The 12698-nt window shown below is 50.7% G+C and overlaps 1 protein-coding gene across 1 annotated transcript; it reads left to right on the top strand.

The window, feature by feature from the left end:
• The first annotated feature begins 2998 nt into the window (after window positions 1–2998).
• Window positions 2999–3607, top strand: LOC121292904 (small integral membrane protein 30-like). The gene has a single exon (XM_041215368.1). The coding sequence runs from the start codon at window positions 3152–3154 to the stop codon at window positions 3326–3328; it is 177 nt and encodes a 58-aa protein (XP_041071302.1). The 5' UTR covers window positions 2999–3151; the 3' UTR covers window positions 3329–3607.
• The last annotated feature ends 9091 nt before the right edge of the window (window positions 3608–12698 follow it).

The following is a 12698-nucleotide window of genomic DNA, read 5'->3' as shown; positions in this document are numbered from 1 at the left end:
GCAGAGAGATTTAGGGATCAAAGTACAGAAATTACTAAAGGCTAGTGGACAGGTACAAAGACTAATTCAAAAGACTAATTCAAGAGGGGTCTAATACAAAGAAGTGGAAGTTATGTTACAGTTGTACAGAGCTCTGATTAGACCACATCTGGCGTTCAGCATTCAGTTCTAAGCATGCACCTCAGGGAGGATATACAAAGAAAGAACAAAAGAGAACAAAACAAAGTACAGCACAGGAACAGGCCCTTCAGCCCTCCAAGCCTGCACCGATCATATTGCCTGTCAACTAAAACATTTTGCACTTCCGAGGTCTGTATCCCTTTATTCCCAGCCTATTCATGTATTTGTCAAGCTGCCTCTTAAACACCACTTTCATACCTGCTTCCACTACCTCCTCTGGCAGCGAATTCCGTACACTCACTACCCTCTGCATAAAAAACTTGCCCCGCACATCTCCTCTATAGTTTTCTCCTCTCACCTTAAATCTATGTCCCCTAGTAATTGACTCTTCTACCCTGGGAAAAAAGCTTCTGACTATCTATTCTGTCCATGCCACTCAGTTTTGTAAACTTCTATCAAGTCACCCCTCAATCTCCATCGCTCTAGTGAGAATAATCCGAGTTTCTCCAACCTCTCCTCATAGCTAATAACCTCCAGAACAGGCAGAATCCTGGTAAACCTGTATACTGTAGATTCACTTGAACATTATGAGACTCGAGCTCAGCTTGTACATGGACTGTCAGCCTCCTTTACACCAGAGCTATAGGTGATATTTTAACTTGTTCAAAACACAACCACTTGAACAAAGTTAAAAATCAGGCTCATGGGATGGTGTGCATTGGACACCATGGGTATGTGGTCTTTTGTCTTCTAAGCCTGATTTTCAGGGCACTGCCTTTGGATTATCGGTCTCTTAAAATGTGCCTGCCCATTCACAAAAGCAATTATTATTGAAAATATATAACTGCTGTTTTGTAGCTTGACTGCAGCTTCAGTGAGAATCTATCACAAATTCTGGAAACTAGGCCAAGAGACAGTTATGGCAGGATCCAGTCTTCATTCATAGTCTCATCTTTGGCCTATTGAGGCAGTGCTTCATTCTATAGATGTGCAGGCAGGTGGGTGTGGGGTCTTCAAATTTTGAAAAATATCCTAAATGTTTTTATGATAACCCAGAAAAAGTTTATTTTCAATTTTGTGAATCAAATGGACAATTCTTCTGCTAGGTGAGGCACTCCTTTGCTCTTGACTGATATATTTTGTCAAACTTGCAGCTGATAAATTAGAACATTTGTTCATCGAAGCTCCAAACTAATTCCAATCAACTCCATGCAGAGATCTTGTGGTGCAGTGGGGAGTGTCCTTACCCCTAAGTCAGAAGCTCCTGGTTTAAGTCTTAACCCAGTACCTGAGGGCCAAGGAAGGCATGTTCATAATGTGGCCAAACAGGTTGATTATCAACCTGCAAATCCTTCCAACACACTGCCAATGATCGGTGTTAAAGAGTGGAAGAGGTTTTTCATCAGCCACATGGTGAAAAGAAGTTGGAGCCTCTTTCATCATTATTCATAGCTCCAGAATACAACATGCAAGTTACCACAGCAGCCTGGACTTCCTGAGTGATCTGTAACACACCACAAGCCAACTTCATCCCACCTCAGGATCTCTGACTTTAACAGGGCTTCTGTTAAGGGATCTGGGTGACCTCGTGCATGAATTGCTGAAAGCTAGTATGCATGTACAGCAGGTAATAAGGAAGGCAAATGGAATTTTGGCATTTATTGCTAAAGGAATACAGTATAAAAATAGGGAAGTGTTGTTGCAACTGTGCAAGGCATTGGTGAGAGCACACCTGGAGTACTGTACAGTTTTGATCCCCTTACTTGAGGAAGGATGTAGTTGCACTTGAGGCGGTTCAGAGGAGGCTCACTAGGTTGATTCCAGAGAGCGGGGCTTGTCTTATGAGGTGAGATTGAGCAGTTTAGGCCTATACTCGCTAGAGTTTAAAAGGATGAGAGGAGATCTAAGTGTGGTATGTAAGTTGCTAAAGGGGATAAACAAAGTAGACATTTGGAGCAGATGTTTCCCATTGTGGGGCATTCTAGAACAAGAGGCCATAGTTTTAGGCTAAGAGGTGGTAGATTTAAATCAGAGATGAGGAAGAATAAATTTAAGGAGGAGATAGATAGATTTTTAATTAGTGGGTTGAAAGGTTATGGGGAGAGGATGGGAAATTGGATTTGAGGCCAAAATGAGATCAGCCATGATTATTTTGAATGGCGGGGCAGGGGTCCGAATTGCCTACCCGTACTCCTTGTTCTTATGTTTTCCTGGAAGGCTCTTGCAGTTAAAAGCTATTAGCACATTAGCCAACCATTGATCCACAAGAACAACTAGTCTAATTGTCTATTCTCTGCAGCCAACAGAAATAGCCAGCAGTAGCCCATTTAAATCCTGTGTGAGCTGTGAACATTAAGAACTAAACAATTTAATAATTCCTATTGAAGGCAAGTTTGATTCTCCATTGCAATTCTGAAGGAGTACTTCAGATGAAAATCTGTGTGCCCAAAATCTATGTGCTTATTCTGATGGTTCAGGTGAACGTTCACGATGAATGTCAAGGTAATGTATGGCTGATTCGACATAAGCACCTCCAATGCACAAATGATATCTGCAGGGAGCAGTAGCTGGAGAAATGTAAATCCATAGGACCTAATTTTCCATTCATTAATTTTATATTATTTTAAAAAATACTCTTCCCAACCTATGGGGGAGCAATTGCTCCTCATGTTTTTGAGAGAAATATCAAAATAAAGCAAGTTTTATTTAATAGATATTAACGTTAACTTATCATTGCGTTAAAGAAAATAAGCTAATTGGACAATTTTAAGATAACGTTTTGGGGGGAAGAGGTTAATGCAAAAAGACGAGGTGAGCGTGTACATTACCCCTGCGCATGCTATTTCATTTAATACAGTTTATTTATTTTTAAAAAGTGCTTTTAACATATGGGCCATCATGGGCTGTTCGATCAGCGTCTGTCAAGGTCCTGCCGGGTTTAAGCGGTGAAAACACAGAAACGTCAAAGGCTGCGGGCGGAAGTGGTGGGCAAATCATCTGATCGAAAAGGGGATCGACTGCCGCATGCAACATGGCTTCGTGGCGGGTTTGGCAGGCCGTCTGGGTGTGTGTGTTGGCTCTGCCGCCGGTAGCCCAGGCTTTCGATGGGGGAGACGCGGTGGCGCTGCTGCTGGGACTGGCCCTCAGTGCGGTGGGAGTGTGTGCGTGCCTGGGCTGGTACTCGCGGAGGAGAAACCCACAGCTCTGAAGGAGAAGGCAAGAGTCTTCCAAAGGAGCGGCAGCGGGGGCCCCTCCTGGTCACTAGAGCCTTATCCTTTTTAAAAAAACACACACACACCCACCACCACCACGACGATCGAGCCCGGGAGAGGCGAAGCCGAGCATCAGGATGGACAGACGCGCCTTCGTTTGTACAGACTCTTTGTTCCGGCGCCGTGAGCCCTGGAAGCTGCCACTTTGCCATTCCGCCTGTCCCTCTGCCTGGCTGGGCCCGTCCGTCACACGTGGAGAGAGAGGGGGGGGGGCGGGGGGGGGGGGGGGCGGCAGGACCACCACTTGCACCTGATTCTGGCTTCAGGAGCATCTCCGTCCGCCTCACAATAACTACAGCGAGCATGGGAAGGCGGCTTCAAAACGCCTTACAGCCCTCCGGATGTTGTCCTGTTTCAAGCTTTAGTGAGATTCGATTCCACCACCCTGGAAAATTTTGATTTGGAGCTCAAAGAAAATGAAACGCGGAAGTTAACATCCTTGCTTTTGTTTCCTGGCCCCACAGACTGCTGCAAACGCGGTGATTTTTTTTCGATGAGGAATTGTGACATTCCCCCACACCCCCCCCCCCCCCGCCGCACCACAGATATTTGCGCCAATTGATTTCAAGAGTTAAACTTTAGGTTTGGTTTAAATCTTCCACGCTTCTGTTACCGAATTCGCCCCCCGCCCGTTTGATTATTGCCACCTAGTGTCTCCTTTTTAAAAAAAAAATGTGTCATAAATGCAGTTCAATTATTTGTGCTCTCTTAACCATTTGTCCCACAGCTCTTTCTGGGCTGCTTGTTTATATCACCGGCGAATGTAAAGGAGCTAAGGGCATTCGTTTTGACCCAACAGACTAATGACTGGAGAACATAAGTCAATGTGCGATTTGTATCAATTTGGATTTTGGTAAAGGCATCATAATAAACCACCTTTGATGTCTTTGTTTTGTGTAAAATTAATTTTAATAGTCAAACGGTGTAAAGGACAATATTATCCTTCAATAACTGCAAGGTTTAAAGGTTGATGCCAATTTAATATAGCGCTTTTCACAGTTGGGTTGATTCACTTTTCCAACTTATAATGTGCAGAATCAAAACCAGATCTCCCTTGTATGTTAAGGTAATTCTCAGTTTTGTTCATAAAACCCATTCCTGCTTGTACACGTGCCAAGGTGCAATGATGATGGACTGACCCGTGTGTCTTGCTGGTTCCTTGCTCTCAGCAAAGTAATAAGCATGACCAGCATACCACTATACATTGCAAATAAGAAATACTTTGTTTCAAGCTATGCTTTCAGGGTTAATTAAACATGTGATACCTAAGGACTTTAAAATTTCTAGCAGTTGTTTGAAAACTTTGGCTTTGATATCAATGTGAAACTTTCTCACTGTCCCTACTTCCTATTTCTTGGCTTCCAGCTTGTTCCATTTCCCACTCCCTAAATGAATATCCAAGCACCTGTGCTTCAGTTGCTGTCATTTCTGAACATGGTGTATTGTGAAATTCATATATCCTTCTGGTTATTTGTACCCAATAATGCATTGACTTTGTATACATGATATGCACAACTAGATGTTATGAATTATGTACAGGGTGTAAATCATGTGTTCTAGTAATTGTATGTTCTATGCATGTACATCTTAATCTTGTGCTGTGGATATGCATATACAGAAAGGAATATTTGTTTAGAACATAAACAGATTTTACTTTTGAATTATCAGGCACAGATTATTGCATATGCCAGTCATTAATTCTTCATTGAGCATTCCATTTTATATCAACAAGAGGGCATGTTTTGGCTATCCATCCACCATGATAGATGTTTCTAGTAAAAACTAAATAGAAATGCAAAACTAGGCCCAGCATATAATGTAAAAATGTACTTTGCAGTAATTCCTTTTGGTATACTTGGGTCTCCACAGCTTCTCTCAATCCACACTACGCTCTCATAGAATCTAATTCTCTATTTAAACTTTTATTGAATTATTTTTATTATTAAAGATAATATAGATAACTTCTTCCAGTGTCTAAATAGGAATTCATGTGGCCAATCATAGTAATTATATATGGGCATCCTTTGACTATTTTTCCATGGAAAAGTGATTTTAAGTGTTGTGCTTTAAAGCGTAGTGTATTCATACAATTTTTAGAAAGGGCTCTGAGATTAGAAGTAGTTAAGAGCTAGTTTTTTTAATGTTGATCTAGAGATATAAAGTTGAGGTAAAGACCAGCCATGACCTAGTTGATTGGAACATGCTTCAGAGGTAAAAGGCTTACATCCGCCTGTTCTAGTGTTTCCTCAATGTTGTAAATAATGTACAACTTCCCAGTTTATCTCATTAATTATCAGCTCACACTCACCCAAAGTGCCAATGTTTGACTGATGGCCTGACAGCCCTATCCTTTCCGGCTGTGAATGGTGAGACGCTCCAATAGTGAAAAGATACAAGAAATTTTAAGTGCAGGAGAAAATATTTCCAATTTGTTTTAAGTCCAGCACAACAACCCATTAATGTGGTAAATCATAGTGTTTTCAGAATTTTTTATTTTTTAAAAATTCATTCATAGGATGTGGGTGTCACTGGCTAGGCTGGCATTTATTGCCAATCCCTAATTGCCCTTGAGAACTGAGTGGCTTGCTAGGCCATTTCAGGCCCACAGCAATGTGGTTTACTCTGAAATCACATATAGGCCAAACCAGGTAAGGACAGTTTCCTTAAAAGGGCACTAGTGAATCAGATGGGTTTTACCATAATCATTTTTGGGCATCATTAGACTTTTAATTCCAGATTTTCTTTTTTATTGAGTTCATATTTCACCATCTGCTGTGGTGGAATTTGAACTTGGGTCCCTAGAGCATTATCCTGAGTCTCTGGTTACTAGTCAGTGTAGTCTATCTACCACTAGCTACCACCTCTCCCTTTTGTTAGAAGCAGACAAGTTGCACTATTTGACATGAGCAAATCCAACCATAACTGCTGCTCTGCATATTCACTCACTGAAATAAAGTAGCTTAATGACTTGTATCCAGCCTCATCTAACCAAGTGTTTGCTTAGTTTGCCCTTTCCCTCTCTCTGAAGGTAGTGGAAAAGATACAAATATCTAGTTTGGGCCACTAGGGAGTAAGATGGTAGCATTCCTGGGTAGGTAAAGGGCGGAGTCAAGTCCTCTTTGTCCTTTTGCCTATGACATCTTTTGGCTATCTCCACCTATCACTGGCCCTCTATCCAGCTTTACCTGTCCCCACCCTGTTAACCAGCTTATATTTCACCTCTTCTATTTTTACTTAGTCCTGTTGAAGAGTCATATGGACTTGAAACGTTAACTGTTCCTCTCTGCAGATGCTGCCAGACCTGCTGAGTTTTTCCAGGTATTTTTATTTTTCTTCTGGATTTCCAGCATCCGCAGTTTTTTGCTTTTATCCCATAAAATTAAGTCTTGTGGAAAGAGTTAATACCACTGGGCCTAAGAGGTATCCACGGCTGTTCCAAATTTGTGACGGTAATCCCTGAGACTGAATATAAAGTATTTAGAATCTTAGCAGCCTGTTTTTAACAGATTTCTTCACGTTTATAGTGACAGATAAATGAGTGCAGGTGTGTGAATAAAATTAAAATGCATATAATGAATGCATTGGTTTCACCACATTCTCTCCATTTGAAGAAATTCCTACACCCAGCAGTTTCTCTTTCTGTTAATTTAGCAGCTGAGTTTTGCAGTTTTTGCTTCCACAAATGAGGTGACAGGTGGGTAATAATGATCAAATGTGTCTGTATAAGCAGGAGGTTTATTTTGGCCATTGTTCCTTTTATGACAAGTGAAGTAAAATGCTGAAACTCCCATTGATGTGCAAGTTCATTTTCTTGCAGCAATTGTTAGAAAAATTACAGTTTAGTCACCTTTTAATAATCTTGCATGATAATAGTCATAAACAAACCACCAAAAAATTACTCTGCGCAGGAGGATCGAACATTTTTTTTTTTACAAACATTGGTATTGATGCATTATGCATAAAGGACTTTGTTTCATTTTCACAGTCTGATGGTGGTGGTACTAGTTTAGAAATGTGTCTGATATTTGAACACCTATCTCTAATAACTTACGCTTTGTATATATTTTTTGTCTGCCTATTTAATATTTACTCATCCACCAGTTCATTCAGCCTCTTTCAATACGGTGTTGAATTTGAGTGGACTTGGATGTTGATAGATCTGCTGTCTATTTCCCAGTGTATTAATATCTTGCCCCATAGAATCAAAGAATTGTTATGGCACAAAAGGAGGCCGTTTGGCCCATTGTGTTTGCACCAAATGAGCAACTCGCCTAGTAACATTCGTCCGCCATCTCTTGGTAACCATGCACATTCTTCCTTTTTGGATAACAGTCTAATCCCATTTTGAATGGTTGAATTCAACATGCCTCCACCATGCTCTCAGGCAGTGCATTCAAAACTCGCTATGTAAAAATAGATTTTCTTCTTTTTTGCTTTTTCCAATTACTTTCAATCTGTTCCTTCTCGTCCTCAATCCTGTTACGAGTGGGAATAGTTTCTCCCTATCTACTCTGTCCAGACTTCTTTCAAATCTCCTCTCAGCCTTCTTTTCTCTAAGCAAAACAGCCCTAAATTCTCCAATCTATCTTCATAACTGAAGTTCCTCATCCCTGGGACCATTCTCATGAACCTTTCTGCACCCTCTCTAATGCCTTCACATCCTTCCTAAAATGTGGTGCCCAGAAGAGGATGCAGTACTCTAGCTGAGGCTAAGCTGGTGACTTCACAGAATCTCACAGTGCAGAAGAGGCCCTTAGGCCCATCGAATCTGCACCGACATGTGAGAAACACCTGACCTACCTGCCTAATCCCATTTACCAGCACTTGGCCCATAGCCTTGAATGTTGTGACGTGCCAAGTGCTCATCCAGGTACTTTTTAAAGGATGTGAGGCAACCCACCCCCACCACCCTCCCAGGCAGCGCATTCCAGACCATCACCACCCTATGTGTCAAAAGGTTTTCCTCACAACCCCCCTAACTTATTCAAATTCAACATAACCTCCTTGCTCTTGTACTCTATTAATAAATCCCAGGATACCAAATGCTTTATTAACTGCTCTCTCAACCCGTCCTGCCACCTTCAATCACTTATGTCCCGATGGCAGGTAGCAATTGTCCGCTCAGCCTGCCAACGGTGGGACATGTTTTCCGTACACAGTCGTCAGAGAGCTCATTGTAATATATCAGCATACCATTAAAAGGCCACACACACGTACACATAATCCGACACGCGCGACCTTTCACACAGGCAAGACCTCTCGCGCGCGCGCAAGAACTCTCGCACCTGTGCGACCTGTTGCATGACCTCTTTCGCACACGACCTCTTGCCTGCACACGTCACCTCACGCATGACCTCTCGCGCAGGCGTGACCTCTCACCTGCGCACATGACCTCCCGCACACACACGACCTCTTGTGTGCGCGCACACATTCTCTCACAGACAGCAATCTCACACGGACACGCTAACACGCACTCACACTCGCACTCACTCTCTGTCTCTCACACATGCTCTCTCTCATGCATATTCTCTTTCTCACGCACATTCTCACTCACGCACTCATACGCACATTCTCTCACTCACGCACCCTCTCACACTCATGCACTCACTCGCGCGCTCTCTCTCACACTCGCACGCTCTCTTACGCACTCTCACTCATGCACACCCTCACTCGCGCGCTCTCGGACTCACGCTCTTTCATTCATGCGCGCTCTCGCTCGCCCGCCCCGCTCTCTCTTTCTCACCCGCCCGCCCCGCTCGCTCTCTCTTGCCCGCCTTGCTCGCGCTCTCTCTCGTTCGCCCGCCCTGCTCGTGTTCTCTCTCTCGCTCGCCCACTCTGCTCTCTCTCGCTCGCCCGCTCTGCTCTCTCTCTCTCGCTCGCCCGCTCTGCTCTCTCTCTCTCGCTCGCCCGCTCTGCTCTCTCTCTCTCGCTCGCCCGCTCTGCTCTCTCTCGCTCGCCCGCTCTGCTCTCTCTCGCTCGCTCGCCCGCTCTGCTCTCTCTCTCTCGCTCGCCCGCTCTGCTCTCTCTCGCTCGCTCGCCCGCTCTGCTCTCTCTCGCTCGCTCGCCCGCTCTGCTCTCTCTCGCTCGCTCGCCCGCTCTGCTCTCTCTCGCTCGCTCGCCCGCTCTGCTCTCTCTCGCTCGCTCGCCCGCTCTGCTCTCTCTCGCTCGCTCGCCCGCTCTGCTCTCTCTCGCTCGCTCGCCCGCTCTGCTCTCTCTCGCTCGCTCGCCCGCTCTGCTCTCTCTCGCTCGCTCGCCCGCTCTGCTCTCTCTCGCTCGCTCGCCCGCTCTGCTCTCTCTCGCTCGCTCGCCCGCTCTGCTCTCTCTCGCTCGCTCGCCCGCTCTGCTCTCTCTCGCTCGCTCGCCCGCTCTGCTCTCTCTCGCTCGCTCGCCCGCTCTGCTCTCTCTCGCTCGCTCGCCCGCTCTGCTCTCTCTCTCGCTCGCCCGCTCTGCTCTCTCTCGCTCGCCCGCCCCGCTCTCTCTCTCTCTCTCGCTCGCCCGCCCCGCTCTCTCTCTCTCTCTCGCTCGCACGCCCCGCTCTCTCTCTTGCTCGCATGCCCCGCTCTCTCTCTCTCTCTCTCTCTCTCTCTCTCTCTCTCGCTTGCATGCCCCGCTCTCTCTCGCTCGCACGCCCCGCTCTCTCTCTCTCGCTCGCCCGCCCCGCTCTCTCTCTCTCGCTCGCCCGCCCCGCTCTCTCTCTCTCGCTCGCCCGCCCCGCTCTCTCTCTCTCGCTCGCCCGCCCCGCTCTCTCTCTCTCTCGCTCGCACGCCCCGCTCTCTCTCTCGCTCGCATGCCCCGCTCTCTCTCTCTCTCTCTCTCTTGCTCGCCCGCCCCGCTCTCTCTTGCTCGCCCGCGCCACTCTCTCTCGCTCGCCCGCGCCGCTCTCTCTCGCTCGCCCGCGCCGCTCTCACTCGCTCGCCCGCGCCGCTCTCTCTCACTCGCTCGCCCGCGCCGCGCTCTCTCGATCGCCCGCGCCGCTCTCTCTCGATCGCCCGCGCCGCTCTCTCTCGATCGCCCGCGCCGCTCTCTCTCGATCGCCCGCGCCGCTCTCTCTCGATCGCCCGCGCCGCTCTCTCTCGATCGCCCGCGCCGCTCTCTCTCGATCGCCCGCGCCGCTCTCTCTCGATCGCCCGCGCCGCTCTCTCTCGATCGCCCGCGCCGCTCTCTCTCGATCGCCCGCGCCGCTCTCTCTCGATCGCCCGCGCCGCTCTCTCTCGATCGCCCGCGCCGCTCTCTCTCGATCGCCCGCGCCGCTCTCCCTCGCTCGCTCGCCCGCCCCCGCTCTCCCACGCTCGCTCGCCCGCCCCCGCTCTCCCTCGCTCGCTCGCCCGCCCCCGCTCTCCCTCGCTCGCTCGCCCGCCCCCGCTCTCCCTCGCTCGCTCGCCCGCCCCCGCTCTCCCTCGCTCGCTCGCCCGCCCCCGCTCTCCCTCGCTCGCTCGCCCGCCCCCGCTCTCCCTCGCTCGCTCGCCCGCCCCCCGCTCTCCCTCGCTCGCTCGCCCGCCCCCGCTCTCCCTCGCTCGCTCGCCCGCCCCCCGCTCTCCCTCGCTCGCTCGCCCGCCCCCGCTCTCCCTCGCTCGCTCGCCCGCCCCCGCTCTCCCTCGCTCGCTCGCCCGCCCCCGCTCTCCCTCGCTCGCTCGCCCGCCCCCGCTCTCCCTCGCTCGCTCGCCCGCCCCCGCTCTCCCTCGCTCGCTCGCCCGCCCCCGCTCTCCCTCGCTCGCTCGCCCGCCCCCGCTCTCCTTCCCTCGCTCGCTCGCCCGCCCCGCGCTCTCCTTCCCTCGCTCGCTCGCCCGCCCCGCGCTCTCCTTCCCTCGCTCGCTCGCCCGCCCCGCGCTCTCCTTCCCTCGCTCGCTCGCCCGCCCCGCGCTCTCCTTCCCTCGCTCGCTCGCCCGCCCCGCGCTCTCCTTCCCTCGCTCGCTCGCCCGCCCCGCGCTCTCCTTCCCTCGCTCGCTCGCCCGCCCCGCGCTCTCCTTCCCTCGCTCGCTCGCCCGCCCCGCGCTCTCCTTCCCTCGCTCGCTCGCCCGCCCCGCGCACTCCTACCCTCGCTCACGCTCGCTCGCCCCGCGCTCTCTGTCCCTCGCCTGGGCGGGCGTTCTCTGTCTCTACGCGCGTGCTCTGTCTCTCTCTCTCTCGCCCGCGCGTGAGATCTGTCTCTGTCTGTCTCTCTCTCTCTCTCCCTCTCCCTCGCCGGCGTGCACACTCTGTCTCTCGCTTGCCCGCTCCCACGCTCTGTCTCTCTCTCTCCCTCGCTCACCCGTGCGTGTGCTCTCTCTGTCTCTCTCTCGCCCGTGTGTGTTCTCTGTCTCTCTCTCGCTCGCTCGCGTGCTCAGTCTCGCGCACACGTGCACGCACTCAGTCTCTCTCGCTCGCTCGCTCAGTCTCTCTCCCTCGCCCGCGCGCTCTGTCTCTCTCTGTCCCTCGCCCGCGCGCTCTGTCTCTCTCTGTCCCTCGCCCGCGCGCTCTGTCTCTCTCTGTCCCTCGCCCGCGCGCTCTGTCTCTCTCTGTCCCTCACCCGCGCGCTCTGTCTCTCTCTGTCCCTCGCCCGCGCGCTCTGTCTCTCTCTCTCCCTCGCCCGCGCGCTCTGTCTCTCTCTCTCCCTCGCCCGCGCGCTCTGTCTCTCTCTCTCCCTCGCCCGCGCGCTCTGTCTCTCTCTCTCCCTCGCCCGCGCGCTCTGTCTCTCTCTCTCCCTCGCCCGCGCGCTCTGTCTCTCTCTCTCCCTCGCCCGCGCGCTCTGTCTCTCTCTCTCCCTCGCTCACTCACACTCTCTCTCTCGCCCGCCCGTGTGCGAGTGCATTCTCTCTCTCTCTCGCGCGCGCGAGGGAGCCACTCTCTCTCTCTCTCTCGCCCGTGCATGTGCTCAGTCTCTCTCGCGCTCGTTCACGCACTCAAGTCTCCCTCTCTCGCTTGCCCGCGCGAGCGCTCCATCTCTCTCTCTCTCTCTCTCGCCCGCGTGCACGCGCGCACTCTGTCTCTCTCTCTCTCTCGCCCAGGCGCGCACTCTGTCTCTCTCTCGCTCACTCGACCGCGCGCGTGCTCTGTCTCTTTCTCTCTCGCTCGCCTGCGTGCGCGCGCTCTGTCTCTCTCTCTCCCTCGCCCGCGCGCTCTGTCTCTCTCTCTCCCTCGCCCGCGCGCTCTGTCTCTCTCTCTCCCTCGCCCGCGCGCTCTGTCTCTCTCTCTCCCTCGCCCGCGCGCTCTGTCTCTCTCTCTCCCTCGCCCGCGCGCTCTGTCTCTCTCTCTCCCTCGCCCGCGCGCTCTGTCTCTCTCTCTCCCTCGCTCACTCACACTCTCTCTCTCGCCCGCCCGTGTGCGAGT

This window comes from Carcharodon carcharias, chromosome 21, assembly GCF_017639515.1.
Source record: "Carcharodon carcharias isolate sCarCar2 chromosome 21, sCarCar2.pri, whole genome shotgun sequence".
Lineage (NCBI taxonomy): Eukaryota > Metazoa > Chordata > Chondrichthyes > Lamniformes > Lamnidae > Carcharodon > Carcharodon carcharias.
The sequence above is the reverse complement of the archived record's forward strand: the minus strand, read 5'-3'. Positions and strand labels throughout refer to the sequence as shown.

Coding starts and splice junctions, on each gene's coding strand:
- LOC121292904 (XM_041215368.1), top strand. CDS start 3,152: ATGGCTTCGTGGCGGGTTTGGCAGGCCGTCTGGGTGTGTGTGTTGGCT.